The sequence below is a fragment of the Centroberyx gerrardi genome, chromosome 21 (genome assembly GCF_048128805.1).
Source record: "Centroberyx gerrardi isolate f3 chromosome 21, fCenGer3.hap1.cur.20231027, whole genome shotgun sequence".
NCBI lineage: Eukaryota > Metazoa > Chordata > Actinopteri > Beryciformes > Berycidae > Centroberyx > Centroberyx gerrardi.
In genome coordinates this window covers 16,096,779-16,117,740 of record NC_136017.1, presented here as the reverse complement: position 1 = coordinate 16,117,740, position 20,962 = coordinate 16,096,779, and the positions used below count along the sequence as shown (strand labels likewise).

At 41.3% G+C, this 20,962-nt stretch overlaps 2 protein-coding genes across 2 annotated transcripts; one reads left to right on the top strand and one right to left on the bottom strand.

Moving 5' to 3' along the window:
• Positions 1–815: 815 nt before the first annotated feature.
• Positions 816–11,826, bottom strand: LOC139913941 (NADH-ubiquinone oxidoreductase 75 kDa subunit, mitochondrial). Its single transcript, XM_071902108.2, has 19 exons — positions 11,746–11,826; positions 10,753–10,829; positions 9,764–9,855; positions 8,033–8,140; positions 7,786–7,862; positions 7,194–7,275; positions 6,645–6,775; positions 6,342–6,527; positions 6,124–6,258; positions 5,471–5,585; positions 4,967–5,112; positions 4,655–4,783; positions 4,072–4,201; positions 3,687–3,847; positions 3,381–3,535; positions 3,029–3,204; positions 2,164–2,298; positions 1,791–1,863; positions 816–1,161 (listed from the first exon to the last, which is right to left on the bottom strand). The coding sequence occupies exons 2-19, from the start codon at positions 10,823–10,825 to the stop codon at positions 1,070–1,072; spliced, it is 2,196 nt and encodes a 731-aa protein (XP_071758209.1). The 5' UTR covers positions 10,826–10,829; positions 11,746–11,826; the 3' UTR covers positions 816–1,069.
• A 629-nt stretch (positions 11,827–12,455) lies between these two features.
• On the top strand, positions 12,456–20,345 carry unc50 (unc-50 homolog (C. elegans)). The gene is made up of 6 exons (XM_071902123.2): positions 12,456–12,549; positions 13,759–14,030; positions 14,655–14,775; positions 18,104–18,243; positions 19,001–19,108; positions 19,582–20,345. Exons 2-6 carry the CDS (start codon positions 13,763–13,765, stop codon positions 19,716–19,718), a joined length of 774 nt encoding a protein of 257 aa, XP_071758224.1. The 5' UTR covers positions 12,456–12,549; positions 13,759–13,762; the 3' UTR covers positions 19,719–20,345.
• The last annotated feature ends 617 nt before the right edge of the window (positions 20,346–20,962 follow it).

The window sequence follows — 20,962 nt, the reverse complement described above, 5'->3', positions numbered from 1 at the left end:
ATAAGGCAAACAAGCACAAATATTAACAAAAATTCTACTTTCAGAAAAGCATTAGGTTATGCTGCTTTTCCCCCCTTTTTCCTATCTTCATATAATTTACATAAGTTTGATAGTATTTATTATGATGTTTACTATGAATTTACATCATAAAGATTTATATCAGCCTAAAAAGGTGGGTAAATTTAGTTGAGGAGGGTTTAACACCCACTGCATCCCTGGTTTAGAGTTCAAATCCCAACAAGACAAACCAAAGACCACAAATAGTGTTTCCCCTGGCTTTAGACAGAGAATCAACTGAGATAAGAACAATTAAGAGGAACAACTTATCAGTTCATTCATGTGATGTTGTGTCTTGTGAAAACTGTAGTTATCATTTGTCCAGTAACATAAGGAGCAAAGATGATCTTAGGCCTGGATTTACAGACACACAAAAAACAGATTTTTAACCCCCCCTACCCAAATCCTATAGTTTTTAATATGATGTTGGGCATTTCTGCATTTGTAAAACAGGAGAAAGGCCGAGTGTTTAACAGGTGGTTACTTGAATTTGAACCCACAATGTGAGAATATGGTATGTGGTTTGGTCCAATGAAGCCCCCCCCCCTGAAAAAATCTGATGGTTTGACCCACTTCTGACAGGTTTTCCAAGTTAAATCGCAAAGTAAAAATAAAAAAAAAATAAAAAATCAGATATTCAGCTCCAATGTGAATGTGAAAACAATACAGATGACTTGTGAGACTTTCCATATGCAAAAACAAACAATACACAATGCTTTTCAACACAAATACAGAAAACTCACTCTGGAGTAAAGACACAATTTTGTAGGATTTTATTCATATTTCATAAGTTTCTGAGCTTTTTTCAACAAAGCATGTTCTCTCCCTCGCACTCGGGAGTGAAAATGATTAACTGTGTACAACAAGCAGCAAGGACAACTTTAAATTAAGGAGAGACACCACTGTATGTGTGTGTGTATGTGTGTGTGTGTGTGTGTAAGTGTACTTTGTATATGTTCATAGAAATGTGTGCGTCAGTTAGTGATGAGTTAGTGATGGAGTTGTCAGGTGTTCAGCAAATGGAGGGCTCATCGATGGCGTCGGCTCCCTCTGTGATGGCCTTGACACATTTGGCCATGGTCTGGGAAGCCCTGCTGATAGAGTCTAGAGAGAGAAAGAAAAAAAGAGGCAGGAGGGGAGAAACATATAGGAAGATGGTCAATTTAGGGCAAAAACTGACAAAATTGTGTGCCATCTTACACGCCTTCTCCTTCTCTCTATCACACACTTAGAACAGGATATCTGCAAATTTCAGAAAGACAAATTTAAGATTTTTTTAAGACCATAATAAGGCTACCTGGAGTTAAATTTAGCCACCAAAACAGAGACACTAAAATCTGTCAAGCCCAGCCTGATGTCCAATTATTTTCATTAAAGAAAACAAAACATGTTTGGCATATTAACCCTGGTCTGTACTGATCTAGGTGCACGTTTACTCCTTCAGTTCGGTTTGTTTGTCCAGGTGAGAATGATGCCATTCGACCTCAGGTGGCACCAAATAACCAAAACGCCTGAAAATGTGAGTCTCAGTCCTCTAACAAGAGAACTGTGGTGCGGTTTGATAGGAGTGAGAACATAGTCTGAACAAACTACAGGAAACAACCCCAATACGCAAGGGATTATGGGTAGAAAGACAGATGCTGACGTGATAGCCAGCAGTTCCTCATGCTTGGAAAGCCTAGCAGAACAAAATGAAGTGTGGACTGATGCTGAATATGAGACTTCACACTCACCTGTCATGTAGAAGTCCTTTGCTGTGAGTTGAGGTGGCACTAGAGGAGCTGCTAGGAGCGTCTGATTCACCGCCTGAGATACAAACAGAGGGAGCGAGAGAGAGCCAGGTGAGATTCTCCTGGTTCAACAACCCCTTAAGCCATTGAATTCTGTCTTCATTATGAGAATGTGTAAAGTAACAACAGTAATTTACACCTTATATACATGATGTGCAAAAAAGTCTACAGAAGGCCACAACAGTACAGCAAGCATCTAGGTGGGCAGATGTGGATTGTAATTTGTGTTTTAGCAACTTTTGGGAGTTAAAATCCCATCTCATGCTTTACTGTTGTACTTTGTTAACTGTGTGTGTGTGTGTGTGTGTGTACGTACCATGGCGAGCTCATTGGCCTGTTTGAAGTAGTTTGCCTCCTCCACATCGTCATAGCGGACCAGGTTAGGAGAGACCTCCGCTAGTCTGGATCGCACCTCGTCCACAGAGTCATAGGGCAGCGTCACACCAGCCAGCTACACACACAAACATTTATGTTACTATAATTTTACACTTTAACACTTAAGCATACACTATGTTGAGTGATAGCAAGCTCCCTGCTAACACTTTAGCATACACTATGTTGAGCGATAGCAGGCTCCATGCTAACACTTTAGCATACACTATGTTGAGCGATAGCAGGCTCCATGCTAACACTTTAGCATACACTATGTTGAGCGATAGCAGGCTCCATGCTAACACTTTAGCATACACTATGTTGAGCGATAGCAGGCTCCATGCTAACACTTTAGCATACACTATGTTGAGCGATAGCAGGCTCCATGCTAACACTTTAGCATACACTATGTTGAGCGATAGCAAGCTCCCTGCTAACACTTTAGCATACACTATGTTGAGCGATAGCAAGCTCCCTGCGAACTTTAGCATACACTATGTTGAGTGATAGCAAGCTCCATGCTAACACTTTAGCATGCTCTGTGTTGAGTGATATTAGCTACTACCAATATCTCAAGAGAAAATCATAACTTGTAGCAGCTTTTTAACTAGCAGGGACTACTTTCCCTGTGGAAAGACATCTGTTCCCACAAAACTTGGACTGTGTAAGTGAAGGTGGTGGGTGATGGGAGACTGTGTTCAGCTAAAAAAAATCACACTCGACTGAAAAAAAGGTCAGTCTTATTGCTATCCTGCTATCACTCAACATAGTGTATGCTAAAGTGAGTGAGGAGGGGACTTCCACATTACCTCAGATACAGCCCTGATGATCTTCCAGTCGTCCCTGGCCATTCCAGGAGGAGTGACAGCCACCCGGGTTTGTTGGCTCCTCCCCTCAGTGTTAACGTAGGTGGCGTTCTTCTCTGTGTATGCTGCGCTGGGTAGTATAATGTCTGCCATTGGTGCTCCTACGTCGCCGTGGTGACCTGGAGAAACCGGGGAGGCAGAGGATTGAAGGCACTCATGCAAACAAAAGTGAAACAAGTCATTTGACAGTTTTTCATTTTAGGCCTCAAGGCAACAACTAGAAAATCTGAAAGGGTGTGTAGAGTATTTTGGTATCCACGGTATGTGTGTATTCTGCATGTGTGTGTGTGTGTACCCTGGTAGACAATCAGGCTGCCTTTGGGCAGGTCAGCTCTGGTGATACACCCGGCGTCGGCTCCCAGCAGGAACAGGACTTTGGGCGGGTTCTTCCTGATGGCCTCCACCCCGGCCTTGTAGCCCAGGTCCAGCGCTGCGACCTGACTGGCTACCCTGGTGATGAACACACACACATTGACCAATCAGAGCAGGAGACGTCAGCATCAACTAATTGGGGCCGATCAGGTATTCATAAACAATTGGAAATAATCGATTACTCCCATATGACATGAATACAGCACTAACTATATCCCTCCGACTATACCTGTGCAGGACATTGAGGACTTTCCACCCCTCCTCGACTCCACTGCTGGTTCTGGCGTTCTGAGCGATCGAGGAAACGACGCTCATAATGGCCGCTCCGTCTTCTCTCTGCAGAGCACTGCTGCCCACCACCACTACTGGACGCTTGGCAGATGAAAGGGTCTAGAGACAGAAACAAGGATTGCGGGGGGATTGGGACAGCTTATATAAAAGAGACGCTAAAGGTAGGATCCCCTCAGGATTTTAGCATTATAATAGAGCAAAGATCAAGCACAAATTGCCAGAAATTAATTTGGAAACTAACAAGAAGTCACATCAGTGGAGCATTCAGCACCAATGTTCCCTCTAAGCTGATAGTTTAATGTTAGAGTGTGTGTGTCCATTACCTGACAGAAGGGGTGTGTACCATTAGCCAGCTCCTGCAGTACTGAGGCCTCCTCTCCTAGATGGTCGTATGTGTAACTCAGATCAACGCTGCGACCCACCAAGGCAACACGCAAGTCATTATGGAGCCAGCTAACAGAGAGAGGAGAGGAAGGGAGAGGAAGGGGGAGGAGGAGGAGGAGGAGGGGGAGAAAGAAGTGGAGGTAGGTTAAACATACCAACAGATGACTGAGTGACAAATTGGAAGGCAGTGAGCAAATGAGCAAGCAGTGAAAGAAGGAATACTGTGTTTGTGTGTCATGGCCTCTGTTGGGTTCTAATGCGTTACAGTAATATTATTATTTTTCCCATTAATGAGTAATGTAATTTCAGTAATTTTACAGTTGCCGATCAAAAAAAACACTTTTATTTTTGTTGTCACCGCCTCTAAATATCAGATTGAAGATTATCCACAAACTAATTCCACCCCTGCCTATCCATTTGTTTTCCTCGTAAACAATGTCCTCACACACTGAGCTAGCTTACATGAGAAATGGTAGAAAAGTTGACTTGGGAAATTTGTTCCAAATAAATGCGTGAGTTTACCTCTTGCGGACTCGGGCGTTGAAGAGCGGGGCTTCGTAGCGTGGGTTGGTTCCTATGAGCAGCAGCAGGTCGCTGTCCTCAATGCCAGCAATGCGTGAGTTCAACAGGTAGTTGGAGCGCAGGTCAGCACTAATGTGAGAGCAAGACAATACTAAGGCTGTGAACACACTACATAACTGTGTGTGTTCTTCCACATTAGGCCATTTGCTTTGCTCAGGATAGTTGGACACTGCAGGGATTTCACTGATTTTACATTGTTGTTCGGTGCATCAGCACTCTCTCACACACACCAATACACACATACACTCTTACCCTGCCCCAGCCATAGGGAACAGCTCCTCGGTGCAGAGGTTGTCTGAGTTGAGTCTGTTGAGGAGGTCTTTGAGGGAGACCAGAGCTTCAGCGTCCACCATGCCTCCTGCTATGGCTGCTACCTCACTGCCCTGCACCCCCTGCAGCTACAGACACAACCACAACACACACACACACACACACATATTACATAGGTGTACTCCTGCATACACACTTAGAAATACAATGCATACGTATGTTACAGTTGTCACTGATGCCATCAAAGACTGACTTCTATTCAGTGTTGCAATTGTTTGATGCCGAATTCTCCAAGTCCTGATTCTTTATGCAGCTCCCAAGCCCTTTACTTTCATCTCTTCAAAATTATTAAAATGAAAATGATTAAATCACATCTAGAAATTCTACATCTAGATCTGAATACATGTTAATACCAGGTGGACAGGAAGCTATTGGATCCTGATGGCCTTCGTTAGGTTCTGCTATAACACACACACACACACTTACTGCTCCAGCCACACGTGTGAGGACGTCCTCCCAGGTGGTTGGGGTCAGCTGACCTGAAGCGTCTTTCACCATTGGCTGGGTCAACCTCTGCCTCTTCAGACCGTCGTATGCAAACCTAAGGAGACACACAAACAAAACTTGGAATTTGTGCTCTTTGTGCCTCATTTATCAAGCTAAATAGTAACACAAAATAAATTCTACATTTTAAATCCCCTTTTAAATACAACAGCACTGACTGTAAATTGAAATTTTTAGAAACATTTAGCATCCATAGCATCTAGAATATTGGCAGTCAACACATTATTTGCCAATTTGAATACAATACAATTTGAATCAAGACCACTTTCACCCCAAAATTAAGTCTAAAAAGTAGAAAAAAACCCCCAAAAAACTAGAAAGTAGTGCACCAAGAAAAGGTTTTGAAGACGTCTGAAACCATATTTAAGACTCAAACAACATTTGACCATATTGAAGACCTTTTAAGGCCTTTAGATAATTTACTTAAACTTTTTTTTAAGACATTTTAAGGACCTCCAGGCATTCTGCTTTAACATGAGGCCCTCTGCAATTCCTAAACCCAAGCTTCTGGCTTGCTTCTCATCCGATCTATGTGTGTGTGTGTGTGTGTGTGTGTGTGTGTGTGTGTGTTTTACCTGGTCTTGTCAGAGATCCACTCTTCATTGACGTCTTCGTTGAGTCTGGGCATCACCCTCATCACCTCGCCTCCTCTGGTGCTCACCACGATGTTGCTCCCCACCGCGTCCAACACATCGATCGACTCTGTTTTCCTGCAGAGAGACACAAGAGTGAGAGAGGGAGAGAGAGAAAGAGAGGAAGCAAAAGACTACGACCACGACTACTCTTTCTCTACCTGGTCTCCCACGGTCGTGCGGTGAAGGCGTAGGGTTTGGAGGTGAGCGCGCCGACGGGACAGACGTCGATCACGTTGCCCGACAGCTCCGACATGAACATCTTCTCCACGTACGTCCCGATCTGCAGGTTGTTTCCCCTCCCCGTCGTTCCCAGGTCCTCCACGCCGGCGATCTCACTGGCAAAACTAGAAAAAAAACAAAAAAACAGGAATTCATCAACTACACCGACTGCGATTCAATTCAAAGTTTTATTGGCATGGTTTAACTCTCTCTCTCTCACACACACACACACACACACTCACCGGACGCAGCGTGTGCACTGAATACAGCGGGTCATGATGGTTTTGATGAGTGGCCCGATGTTCTTGTCCTCCACCGCTCTCTTGCCCTCTGAAAAGCGACTGCGGTCTGAACCGAACTGCATCGACTGATCCTGGTGACACAGGGGGCAGAGGGGTTTTAAAACTCTGTGTGTGTGTGTGTGTGTGTGTGTGTAGGAATAGGATCACTGGATATATTTCCTAGGGGTAGAATGCTTAATAATACTCGCAGCTAAGCATCTACCTCAGTTTAAAGCAGCAATATGGAACTTTTTTTCACATTAGAAACAAACTGAAATAAATTCCTATTAACTATCCATTAGTTTAAGTGCTTAATGATTTAGATCTATTGAGATTTTGAAAGGACACGCAGTATAATCCACTATAGCCACTGTACAACTGCCCACTCTATATGATAATTTTAGCTATAATAACAAGAGCAAACAGACAGCAAGTGCTTTAGCTATTAGCCTTTAGTTTTCAAATCATGAGTCATATTTGTCGACTTGCACATCCTAAACTGAGGTTTACCTGTAGGTCACACTCTCCTCCCTGATCGCAAATGGGGCAGTCCAGAGGGTGGTTGGCTAACAGGAACTCCATCACTCCCTCTCTGATGACACACACACACACACACACACACACACACACACACACACACACACACACACACACACACACACACACACACACACACACACACACTCTTTACAGTCTTGTCCAGTATGCAGTTGAAATGCTAGTTGCATAGATCAACAAGGATAAATCAGAGTTTAATTTCAATTTATGGCATATTTCGTCTCAGACTAATTTCAGGGATATAATCAGCAATTCAGGGGTTGAACAAAAAGCTGGAAATTAAGAAGGAAACGACTGGAAAACAAGAATCAGTGGAGACAAATGGGAGACCCTCATTAAATTTTTAGTGTGGATGTGTGTCCTTTTCTCCTCTATAGTCAGAAAGCCTGTTTATAACAGTTTAATCACTTCAAGACATCTGATAGAAACACACACACAATTCTCATTTTTTGCGACATTTCAAAAGTTTGCGTAAAATTCGGATGACATTTGGATGGAAACATAGACAGATAGTGAATATTTTAGTTTGAGTGTGTGTGTATACCTGGCTTTGCGCGTCTTGTCTGAATTGGTGAGGATGTTCCAGCCCTTCATGACTGGCATGGCACAGGCTGCCACCGGCTGGGGGGATTGATGACAACACACACACACACACAGTATTAATACTGACATGTCATTACAAACTAAGAAACATTCGGCATGAAGCTTGTCAAGATGCTGAATATCGGCACAAAATAACGGCTATCTGCAATTTCTACCCAAAAGTATCATTATCGGGTACGCTCTGTTACCTTTGGCGCTCTCTCGATCTCCACCAGACACATGCGGCAGTTCCCGGCCACCGACAGACGCTCGTGGTAACAGAACCTGGGGATCTGGACTCCCACCTTCTCACACGCCTGAGGGGAAAGGAAACAGTCGTCAACCAATACCACATGGATCCAGTGGGAGGTGGGGTCGGTTAGTAAGTTAGTAGAGGTGCACTGATTGAGTGAGTGTCTGTAACATGGGGGTCAACGCCGATCCAGCTCCCAACAGTTTCCTGATATCAATACTCTAATGACATGCGCTTTGGTGTAATATAAAACTTTTCTGGTGGGAGGAAATATGTCTCCTGACAAGTGAAAATGCTGAAATGCTGCCATTTATGAAGTTCACAGACAGAGCAGCTACTGTATAGAAAAGGAGCCTACCAAATTCACCTTTATCTGTTAACTTATTCTGAATAAGACATTTTAATCTATTAACATATTCTGAATAAACCGTTTTATCTTTTAACCTATTCTGAATGAACTGTTTTTATCTGTTAACCTATTCAGAATTAACTGTTTTTGAGTCAATCAATAAGCTGTTTGACCTGTATAAAAAAAGTAAGTCGCAATATATCCTCTGGTCTATGTTATGCAGCATATTTTTTATTATGATTTATACTCATATATTTGTATTTGATTGATCATCGATACAATAGTCAGTGCATAACTTTATCAAATCGAGCTAATAAACACAATTGATGCCCTTCTTCCTGCAATTGTTTTATAATACGCAGCCTGGTATTTGTATCAGCCGATTTACTTCATAAAGTACTCAGCAATCATATTGGTTATAAAAGAAAAAAAAAACAAATTCAGCATTGGCACACCTCTAGAAGTTAGTTAATTTCTGGGTGTTAATGAGTTACAGGCTGAAATTGGACTTAAATTCTAGATAGTCTAGTTTCTTGCATGCACACTGGGCTTTCTTTCTACTCCACTAGTTTGCTCCACTTCACTTTCTCTCTCCCCATCAGCAGATATGGATACAAACATAAAACCTCCTTGCATGTGATCCTGTTTACTGTCAGATTTTGCAGTCAGTGTATGATATCATGGGTAGAGATATTGGTTCAAAACGTGGCTTTTAGCCTTGGTAACTCCAGGCCCTCTCACTTCTGGAGTGAAGATCAAACTGAATTGCATCTTTTCATTAAGAAAGATGTTAATAATCTTGGTTGTTTGGGTGGCAGATGGCGTCACAGTAGCACTTTATTTAAAGATAGTTGTTAAAAAATGCTTAACACTGGGTTTCCCCTGACTAGTGATTAAGTCAGAATGTGGTGTAAAGTTCTGAAAAGATCACCTTAGGCAGCCAAGAATCTAAATCGCACAAGTGGTTCAGATCCAGCATCCATTCACTGTAATTGTACCCATGTTACTATGCTAGCTAAATCTTTGGCAGAACACAGACAGGCAGAAATAGTGTTCATTGGTGGGTACATGGATACAAGAATATTCAAGAGTGGGTTACTAAAGGGCAAATCAATACTAAATCACACAAGACAGAAAGGTGTTTTGTATCATCTGTCAAAGGCTAAATACCTGCTTTGGCATCACTGATTGTGATGTTGCCAAACACCATTGATCTTTTTTTTTTTTCACACAAAGATTGTGTGTTGATCTGCTCTGGGATATGAGCCAGTATCCAGAATACTGTGTGCATGTAAACACAGCCATTATAGTAAAATGATCAGTTGTTTTTTTTGTTACCTGCAGGACAGTAGTTCCAGGCTCCACCTCCACTGGTTTCCCATCCACAAACACTTCCACCATGTTACTGGCAGCACGCACTGGGGTACGCACTGAAATGGGACACACAAAGGCCCAAGTTATTATAAGCAACTGGAACTTCACCAGTGAGAACACTAAAAAAAACATGTTTTTCCCCCAATTGGAATTAGAATAAAATAGAAGCGTGAAGAAAAAACTTAAACAGAACTCAAAATACATTCTATATACATAAAAGTGAGACAAAAAATAAAAGTAATCTTGAAATTATTTAGAACTAGCAATATATTTATTAATACTATGAACATCCTAAGGTGATTCTCCAATAATGCATACTTGCACATTCCTTCTTTAATATTAGTCATATATATGTAATACCTACTTCTGACACGTTCTGCTCGAACCTCGCCATCAAAATAATAACAAAAAAAAAATTGAAACCAATAAGAGTAAAACTATAAAATCAGAAAGCTAAACTAGGAAACAATGCCTGGCATACTGAAATATAACTGATTATTATAACTGAAAATTGATAATAAAATCAAAATATGTCAAACTAATGCAAATGGAACTATAACAACTGTTACATAGGCAATACAATGCCTTTAACATACATAATTGATATATGTCATATTTAACCTTGACTCTTGTGATGACTTGGATCCAACAAAAGACAAACTAAAGTGACTGATTCCTTCCCTGCCTACAAAAGTTGTTCTCTGTAATGGATGCAATTTAAAATGTAGCCAAGTATAATACTTCATAATACTATTATGATACATCTAAACATTAAGCAAGAGCAAAATTACTAATTTCAAAATATACTCAAAAAGTACAAGTACACAGAGAAGCTACTAAATTACAGTGAAGTAATTGGTTACCTTCTTGACACTGAGACACACAAAATGACACACACACACAATGACACACACACACACACACACACACACACACACACACACAGGTCTTACCACTGTTAGATGGAGCCAGGCTGCCCTTGGCTGCTCCAGCCAGAGCTCGCCCGACGGTCGGCAGACGCAACATGACGCTGGAAGTGGAAAAGAGAGAGAAAGCACCCAGTAACAGCCAGGTATGGAATAGGAATGAACCTAGATCCAGTTAAGTGAATACGCCAAACTCCATTCAAAAATCTGGCGATCTAAAGTGGCTTTGCTTGTCCGCAAACGTGTACACACCGTAAAACATGGCTTAAGACTTTTTCTGAATTGCTAGGACCAACTCTTCAATTGGGCATGCATCCAAAGGCGAGATTTGAAAACACTAAGCAGCATTTATTACAATAAATTCCAACTCGGTAGCATCAGCATCCAAAACTGGACGCTACCGCACTAGTTGATGTTGAAATGTTATTTCAACATCAGTGCTGCTTGATGTACTGGATGTGTGCCGAATTGTAGAGTGACTCAGGACGATTAGTAAAAAGCATTTTACGAGGTGTGTACGTTTGCAGATACGCATGATAACATTAAGCTCCCAGATTTGTCAATGGACATTGGCTTATGATCTCCATACAGCAGTATGTGCTAACGTAGCTAGTTATAGCTAGCTTAGTAGCTGTCACTGTCAACAATAACAGTCAAGTCCTACTGAGCCACGGGCATCTAGCTGACATGTCAATAAATCTTCCACAGAAATACAGACTGTTTTGCAGAGTGGAGGACACAAGCAGAGGAAGAAGGTCAAACTGCCAAAACACACACATTGAGGTAACTGCTGGCGAGCAAGCTAAGTAGCATGCACTGAGTTAACCTACCAATCTGACTCCTTGCTTGCAAGCTAGCATAACGTTAGCTCAGAGTACTACTCAAGGACACGGGCATTGCACTGCTGGAATAACCCCACAAGGTTACAAAGTCAAATACAACGCTTTCCCCGGGTGTTGCAATTAAGCAGTGTAAGGGGTTTCCACGTCTATAACAGGATAACGTGTTTCTGGTTCTTACCTTGTCGCTATTTGGCCTTCTAGACCAGAACAGCGGTGATCTGAGGGATACAACCAGTCTCTTAGCTATGGCGAAACTAGCGGAAGTAGCTGCGTGTTACTTCCGTTTGAAATTAACGTAGCTCTAAACTTCACAATAAAAGTTACATTTCCATTTGCGCGTTCTCAGACAGGCAAAATTCACAGATAGCAGAGATCTACAGTATCTATAAATGCAACATACATCACATCTACAGAGCAGGAATTGTATTTTGTATGCATCTGCATTGACATATTACTACCAGCACAGACAATTTAAAGCCCCGTTAGACTTCATTTGCTATTCACACACGCGCACACACACACACACACACACACACACACACACACACACACACGCACGCACGCACGCACGCACGCACGCACGCACACACACACACACACACACACACACACACACACACATGAAATCCACCTAAACTCAGTTTACCCATCTAATTATCTGCAGAAGAGCGTTTATCCCCCTTTTTAGGCTGAAATAAATATTTGTAATGTAAATGCATGGTATAGATCATAGTAAATGGCATCAAATCGGTGTATGTTATACGAGGCTAGAGTATTTTAAGGAAAGGCATAAATTCTTACTTTTCTAAAAATAGAATTAATTGGATTTTCGCCTCGAACTACATTTCCCATCATCGACAGCGCGTTGCCGGAAGTAGCGACGTGTTCAGTTTAGCGACAGTTCAGGAAGCATCTTCAGGATTCTTGGATAACCAGCAAGAAGAGTTGGTGCTTTCTCCTGCGAAGGCGTTTAGCCAAACAGGTAAAAGTATTTCAGAGAAATTAAATTCATTTTACGCATTATAATAAAGTCAATACTGCATCTGTCCCAACACGTACAATTACAAACGAGACTGACTAGGCCTTCTCAGCTCTGACGAATGGACTAGTTAGCAACAAGCTAACTGTGTGAGCAAACACAACATTGACTAAGCTAATAAACTATCAGCACTTGTAGAGGGTGAATTAGCTAACTTGGATATTGCGCAGGCAGCTAGCTCTTTGGTTGGTTCATATACGAACAAATACACGTGGTCATATATAATTTTTGATGTAATCGACAGCTAGCTTTGGTTTAGCGTCCTGTATGTTGCTGTGTTGACATGTCAACAAATGTGTCACATAGTCTGTTTAAGATATTCTCTGGCGTATAGTTAACGATAGACTCGCATTAGTGATAGCAAGTTAATGGGCAGTATGCATTCTAAGTTCATGAAAATATCTAAAAATTGATATTGAACCACATGTCAAGTTGTAAACCTAACCACAGGATTTGGCGTGATAGTACCCCCGTTGAGACTGGCACTACACTGCGTGGGACAGGAATGTTGCGTTCAAGCAAGCTAAAAACAATTTGTATGTTTGTATGTTAGCTCACCTAAATGCTGTTCCCTTCATTCTGGATGTTCTGCCTTTTCTAACAAACCCCTTTCAGCTGTGGTTAAATGTAGCATTCACCTAGAACCCGATATGCTCCCTTCTCTCTTGTATGTAGCCAGAACGGCCTCAAGGTGTTACTGCTATTCACTTGCATTTACTTAAACCTTGAGTTTCAACATGACTCATTTAAAACTGGAGGAAATCTTGACCTCATACTATGCAGCAAGAAGTGGCTGGGCCAAAAGCCTTCCTGATACTGTACTAGCCCCATTACTAGCTAGTAACGGCATGTCCAGATCAACGCCATCTAGCGTCCCTTTGGGGTTAAGCATATACAAAGCAGATGTACTGTATGTGAAAAGGCCGTTCGGACTACCTTGTGTGGAGAGAACATCATGCCAAACTCCATCCATGTGTATGTTGCCGGATTGCCAGATTTTGGTGTGACTTTCTCTCCATACAAGAGAGAATGGAATGTAATGGGTCTAGGTACAGCAGGCCTACCTGACTTTCTTTTCCCACCGTCTTCCACTTTTTCCCATCTATCCTCACCAACCTCCCTTCCCATCCCCTCTCCTAATATGTTTTTCAGCGCCATGTTGCCGACCACCTCACAGCAGGGCAACGGCGCCCTCAGCTCCAGAGACGCCGCGCGCCACACGGCGGGCGCCAAACGCTACAAGTACCTACGGCGGCTGCTCCACTTCAAGCAGATGGACTTTGAGTTCGCCCTGTGGCAGATGCTTTACCTGTTCACCTCGCCGCAGAGGGTCTACCGCAACTTCCACTACAGGAAACAGACCAAGGACCAGTGGGCCAGGGACGATCCCGCTTTCCTGGTGGTGCTCAGCATCTGGCTATGTGGTGAGGCTATACTCGATCTTCCTCTGATTGTTTCTTTTATTCGTTCATTCATTCTTTCATACAACAGTCTGACAACAGATCTTATGACATGCACACATAGGATTAAGGTACATTTTCTGAAATAGATTTTCAAAACCTGAGAAAGGCAAGGCAATATTTTGCATACCTTTTCTCATTTAGTCTTACAAATCTCATTGTTTCGTACAGTACACGTTAAAGGAAAGGCGTGCCCTAGCAAAAGGTTGATCATTTTGTAAAACAAAAAAGAGAAAAAGGGTTGTGTAATTGAATAGACAGGAAAGGTTTGCATATCATTACTTTGACGTTTGATAATTAAAGATGGAAGATCCCTTCCTAAAAGCTTGCTAAATAAATATTTAAAGTTGCTCCAGGCAAGATTTTTGAGAAAACACACTCGTCAGCCTACAGCTGTTCATTGTTTACAGCAGCATTCATTCACTCATTCTCCCTCTCTCTTTCCTCATGTGCAATGTTGTGTACTTTGGCCTAGTGTTGACGATGGGAAGCATATATTCATTCATTTTCCCTTCTCTCTCTTCCTGTGGTCAAATTTCAAGACTGCACTCTTTAATTCATCCTTTCTCTCCCTCTGTCCCTGTGCAGTGTCAACAATAGGCTTTGGCCTGGTGCTGGACATGGGCTTCTTCGAGACTCTGAAGCTGCTGCTGTGGGTGGTCTTCATTGACTGTATTGGAGTTGGCCTGCTCATATCCACCCTCATGTGGTGAGTAGCAGGTTTGGTGACCATTGATGGAATCAAATGCAAGGCTGAATGTAACGCATTACATGTCCTTGAGCACAGATGCATCTCCAACTGCTCATTTTAACCACTGGAGGGCGAACTGAGCCAGGTTTAGTGAGATAAATACTGAGCCAGGTTTAGTGAGATAAATCTGGTACTGGCACATTAGTGCTCAAATGTTGACAATATAAAAGGTGTTGTTGTATTTCATAACTTTTTTAATGTGGAGTTACTCTTTAATAATGGAAGTGGAATGCGTCTCTTTCTAGTCCTGGTATAGGAGTTTGTTTCACAAGATGACTTCACCAACCTCTCATTATAACATCCTCAAAAATCACATAGAAAAGAATCTAGGGCTGAAACGATTCCTCGAGAAACTCGAGTAACTCGATTACTAAAAATCATCGATGCAAATTCTTTGCATCGAAGCTTCGTTTAATCCATATAACTATATACACGCTCAGTGTTTCGCACGGATGATTATTACTGTTGCACAACGCGCTGGAGAAAGAGAGAGAAAATAGCGAGGGGCGAAGAGAAGAGACAGGCCAGAGAAAACGACAGAAAGTGTCCAAAGTTTCGGATCCAGTGTTGCCAACTTGGCGACTTTGTCGCTAGACTTAGCGACTTTTCAGACCCCCCTGGCGACTTTATTTCTCAAAAGCGACTAGCGACAAATCTGCCGACTTTTTCTGACCATGGGAAGCAATGTTAATGTGTTGAATCCCAAAGCATTTGGCAATAAATTGGTTCGGCTGATGCCGGTTTTCTCTACTTGTCTAATCCAGAGAGGTCTGACGGTCACAGCGCTTCCCACACACAGCGTAGCTCCCTCCCTCCGCTGAGAGCAGGGACTGTAGGATAGGGTCCACTTGTAATTGCTACCGGCGTACGCCGAAACTGGCCGGGTGGGCGGAGTCAGCACTTAATATTAAAACGGGATGAGATGAAGGCTAGTAAAGAATGCACGTTAATTATGGCTATATGTAATGGCTAGTTAAGAACGTAAATCAATATGGTGGCTAGTTATGATGTCCCTAAGTTAGCTAAGTTTTGCTCAAGAAAATAACCACAGAAAATAAAATGCTGCAGTCAATTTGTGAAAGCCTGAGCTTCATTCATGTTATTATTATGATAGTCACACACAGGGGCGGAAATCACGGGGGGGACAGGGGGGTCCGGACCCCTCCTTCCTGGGACTAACAGAGAGTTGTCCCCCTCAATATATCATTGTAAACATAACTATATAATTTTAAATAATATAATAATATGCATTGAAAGCACTTGTGCTAATTATAGACGCAAAACAATGCGTTTTTAAGTTTCGAAAGATTGAGTCCCTCTCTCATATGCCTCACAGTGGTTTGGTCCACTGCCTACCTGCCTCCCCGAACCCCCACACACACACATTAGCCCTCGGTACGAGTGTGTGTGGAGGATCTCTGGAAGTGTGTCAGTGGTGGCTGACCTCCAGTAAGAAGCTACTTTGCAAAGGTTAACTTAAAACAAAGGATGTGTCAGACATTTTTCTTTACTTCTACCACTCAATAGAATAAAACACATTTACAATTGTAATCAGACTACATTTTGTTCCGTTACCTCGCGGTTGAATCTTGTGCGTCAGCGTGTTGGTACGGAGCCGCGTCTCCTAATGCATGTGTGTGTATGGAGGCAGGAGGTCTATCCACAATTAAAATCATCATAACTCACTGAATTTTCGACCGATTTTCAAGCGGTTTGGTTTGTTACAAATGCCAGACATGTATTTATGATACAGGATAGTTGGTTAAATTAAAATGCGGGATTTCATACCAAAATACTTTATCTTTTGTAGATGGTAACAGTAATATTTCTATAATATAATATTTAAGATTAACTTACCCTATGTAATTAGGTTCTAAGTATATTATTTTTTTCTTACTGCATGTAAAATGGCTGCCACTATGTTATTTTGTTCATAATTTTGGAAATAAATGAAGACTTAATTAATAAAAAAGACATAATTACAACAAACATTATGTTAAATATAAGTAAGTTTCTGGCAGGCTTCATAGCGTTCTGGACTTTTACACATTGACAGCAAAACATTAGAGATCTGCTTTTTCGGGAAAACAAAATCTAATTAGGCATATATTAGCTTTAGTTCAGTTAATGGGTGTTGCATCTCACCTACTACTGTAAATAACCTGCATGCTGTGTGTGTGTGTGTGTGTGTGTGTGTGTGTGTGTGTGTGTGTGTGTGTGTGTGTGTGTGTGTGTGCCTATTTGTCAGCCAGTCAGTTACAATGGCAGAGAAAAGAAAAACAGACATCCGATCATTTTTCAGTGCACCGAAACGCCAAGTAGAAAGACCCCAATAATATCAAAGGCAATTTGATAAAATCTTCATAAGAAAGGAATGAAGTGCTTATGGAAATGTTTCATAATGGACCTCTATATACATTTAATACAACAGTACTTTTGGCGGCACCTTTGGTGTCCCCTTCAGGAATTGCTCTTGAGAAATTTTTCTGTGTATTGTCCCCCCCAACAGTGAAATGAAATATCCGCCCTTGGTCACACACACACACACACACACACACACACACACACACACACACACACACACCTACTCCCCTCACAGTGATGCATAAAATACCCCAGAAAGCAAAATATCAGGTGGTGTAAGTAGCAATTGGAGCCTAAAATGCACCAGTCCAATACAGCAGGTATATTCAGTTTAGTTTGATTGCAGTGAGTAGGGTCAGCAGGTGTAGGGCAACCCTTCAACATAGTAAATAAATGTACATTAGCCAGTCTTATGAACTTGTATGATATTTAGGCCTAGTAATAAATATCAATAATAATTATTATTTCACCTCCTTTTCAGTAAATCACAGTGTCGTATGGACAGCTTCGTGCGGACAGCTTTTCTCTTTTGTATATTTACTATTGCTCTTTAATAAAGCAAAAGTATTTCTTATCCGATTACTCGATTAATCGATGGAATAATCGGTAGAATACTCGATTACTAAAATAATCGATAGCTGCAGCCCTAAAAGAATCCATCAGATGGAAGAAATATGTTTCATTTGGATTGATTGAACAGCCACTGTACTTGAAGTTGTATTGTCAATCTAAATCATGGGAGTGTGAATGTCATACAGTGCCTTAAAGTACAAAACCTCAACTACATCTGACTTTGAATATAGAACATACTCAAATTGTGGGGTGCAGATGATTTTAAAACATAGATCCTGTGAAAACCTGGACTATAAAATTGACTTGTATGGTTCTTTATGTGAAATCTGAATTGTTCTGTCTCTCGTAGGGTGATCACCAACAAGTACCTGCTGAAACACCCCAGTAAAGATTACGATGTGGAGTGGGGCTACGCATTTGATGTTCACCTCAACGCTTTCTACCCCCTGCTAGTCATCCTGCACTTCCTACAGCTCTTCTTCATCAACCGTGAGTGGTAGACTGTGCCTTTGTGTGTGTGTGTGTGTGTGTGTGTGTGTGTGTGTGTGTGTGTCACTTATTACTTGTTTTGAAGGTCCCATACTATTCCCTGTTCCCATTTCATGATTTTGTTTTCAAATGATGTTTTTTAAATCTAAAATATTAGGCTAATAGGTTTTTCTTCAAGTAATATACTGTAAACAATTGCATTATGCATAATGTTCTCTCATTTAAAGCAAAGGGCCATTGTTAGCTTGTGGCAAATGGTGCTCATTGTTTTGAATGAGCAATGCTAATGATCCTAGCTGTTTGTGGTTGTAAGGAGAAATAATGAAACTTTATAAATACACTAAAATTCAAAATGTCATGGTATTGGTACTAACGTGGTAGTGATAATCAGACCCAAGATCAGTTTTTACTATAATATTATACTACTTTAATAGTACTATATTTCATGAAGTATTAATATACAAACAAGAACCTCATTTATCTGCACTCCATATCCAAGTTGTTGGCTATAAGTTAATTCCAACAGTAATGATATTTTAGAATATTCACAACAGATTATTGAAAAGGTTTAAAACAGTTATCAAGTGAAAAGCTATTTAGGATGCATACATTTGAGACAAATGAACTTCACAAAGAGCTTGGATTATATCTACTGCACACTGTGTATTTTGTTCAGCCACTGTGGTGACAAACCCAGACTTGGCTTAGTGGATATAATCTTGTTATTCACGGTTTCTTGTTTTGTTGTGTGTTTCAGATATCGTGGTGATAAACTCAGACTGGTTCCTGGGTTACTTTGTAGGGAACAGTCTGTGGCTGGTAGCCATCGGGTATTATCTCTACATCACCTTCTTAGGGTACAACGGTGAGTCCCCTCACATTTAAGTACACTGAGTTAAATTACTTTTTGTCAAAGAAAATTTGCAAAAGAACCAGTGTATATTGGGCCAATATTGGCCTTTGATCAAAAATCAGATCTGGTCCAGTCAGTGTGGTTCTCCTCTGATATGATGGATATGATGCAGTTTGATTGATTACATATTTATTGTAGAATTGATCAATACTACACTGGTTGTCTATGGGATCTTAACATGAACTAATTCTAATGAGACATTTTGAATGGATTCCACACAAATATTGCCCCATGATGGTCTAAATGCTGTTTCAGAGGCTTTTCCATCCTGTCAAGAATACAATTCTGGGGGAAACACTGAATACTTGGAATATTTTGAAGTTTTTGGCAGGAAAATGGTCAAATTTAAAGATCTTGAATATTGGCTATGGGCTCAAGGTGGTGGAGATAAACAATCCGCTTTTCATCTTCTCTTCTCCACACAGCACTACCTTTCCTGAAAAACACAGTGGTGCTGCTGTACCCCTTCGCTCTCCTCGGCCTCATCTACATCCTGTCCATCTCTCTGGGCTGGAACTTCACACAGGGACTCTGCTGGTTCTACAAGTACCGAGTCCAGTAGACCCAGTGCGGCTTACCGAGGGTGGGACACCAGTTGGCTCCCGGACCGACTCGCGAATCAACTCTCAACTCACTCCCAGTTGACACATTCCCAGTTGGCTGTCAGTCAATATCTGACCGAGTGCTACTCGACCTCCTACTTGACTCTCAGTAAACTGGGACGCTGGGTGGTTCTTAGTTGATTCTCAGTTTACTCCTGGTTCACTTGCGGTGAATTGACTCTTAATCGACTCTCAGTTGATTTTCTGTTTGGCTCTCATGTTGAGCTGGAATTGCAAAGTCAATGGACGGCAATTAGTTTGGACTAGTTGTGGAAACCAGGGGACAGATGCAGATAACAGCTTTTATTGTTGTTCTTTTGTATGATTTGTAAATAGTATTCTGGCCGGTTGTAATATACACACCACGGATTGTTTCTGAAGAGGAAAAGCTTGCTATTATTTCGTTCGGTTTTCTTAAAAAAAAAAGACTTAAAATACTTTAAATCCTGCTTATTGAAGAGAATAAGAGGGAAGAGGAGGAGAGTGGGATGCGAGTGAGTGACTTTCTTTGGGCGTAGCTGTTTTCTCAAAGTGTAGGCCTACATTCCAAAGCACTTTCAATAAAAAGGTTTTATCTTAAGTTGGAATTGCCTCAGTGGACTCAGTTTTATTGTCTGTATTAATAAATGTGATCCATGTGTCATGGGTCCAATCTGTATTGCGCCTAATTCCCAGCAGAGGCCACCATTTGCTGAGCCAGTTTATGTACAGAAGTGCCAGAAAACCATCATATGTGGCCAACAGATGGATTTTCATTGGCAGAAGACGAAAAGGACTGGATGTTTCTGGGGAATGATTTATGATTTGCTCCATTTACGAGGGACATTCCTTTGCAGGGCTCTCAAGGTTATTTAACAAGATAATAGACTACTCTTTTGTTAGACTTTGTCATTGATTTATGTGGTGGAACATGTAAAAATATAAATGTGAAAATCTATTTAAATAGATACATAGTTAACCTATTCATGTTTTAATCTTTTATCTTCATATTTTATGCATCTTTATGAAGAGAAATTCTTCACTTGCTTCATTCACAGTTCACTATGGCTTCAGTGAGTCCATTGCATCTTCATGAAAATCCCTTTTGATGTGCTAGTGTGTCCTCTATGGTTCTTCAGAATGTAAAAGCCTCTCATATTGTTAATGATTGTACTCTGCACTCTCCAAGCTTCATTCTAGGCAAGTGTACCCACTGCAAGAATGC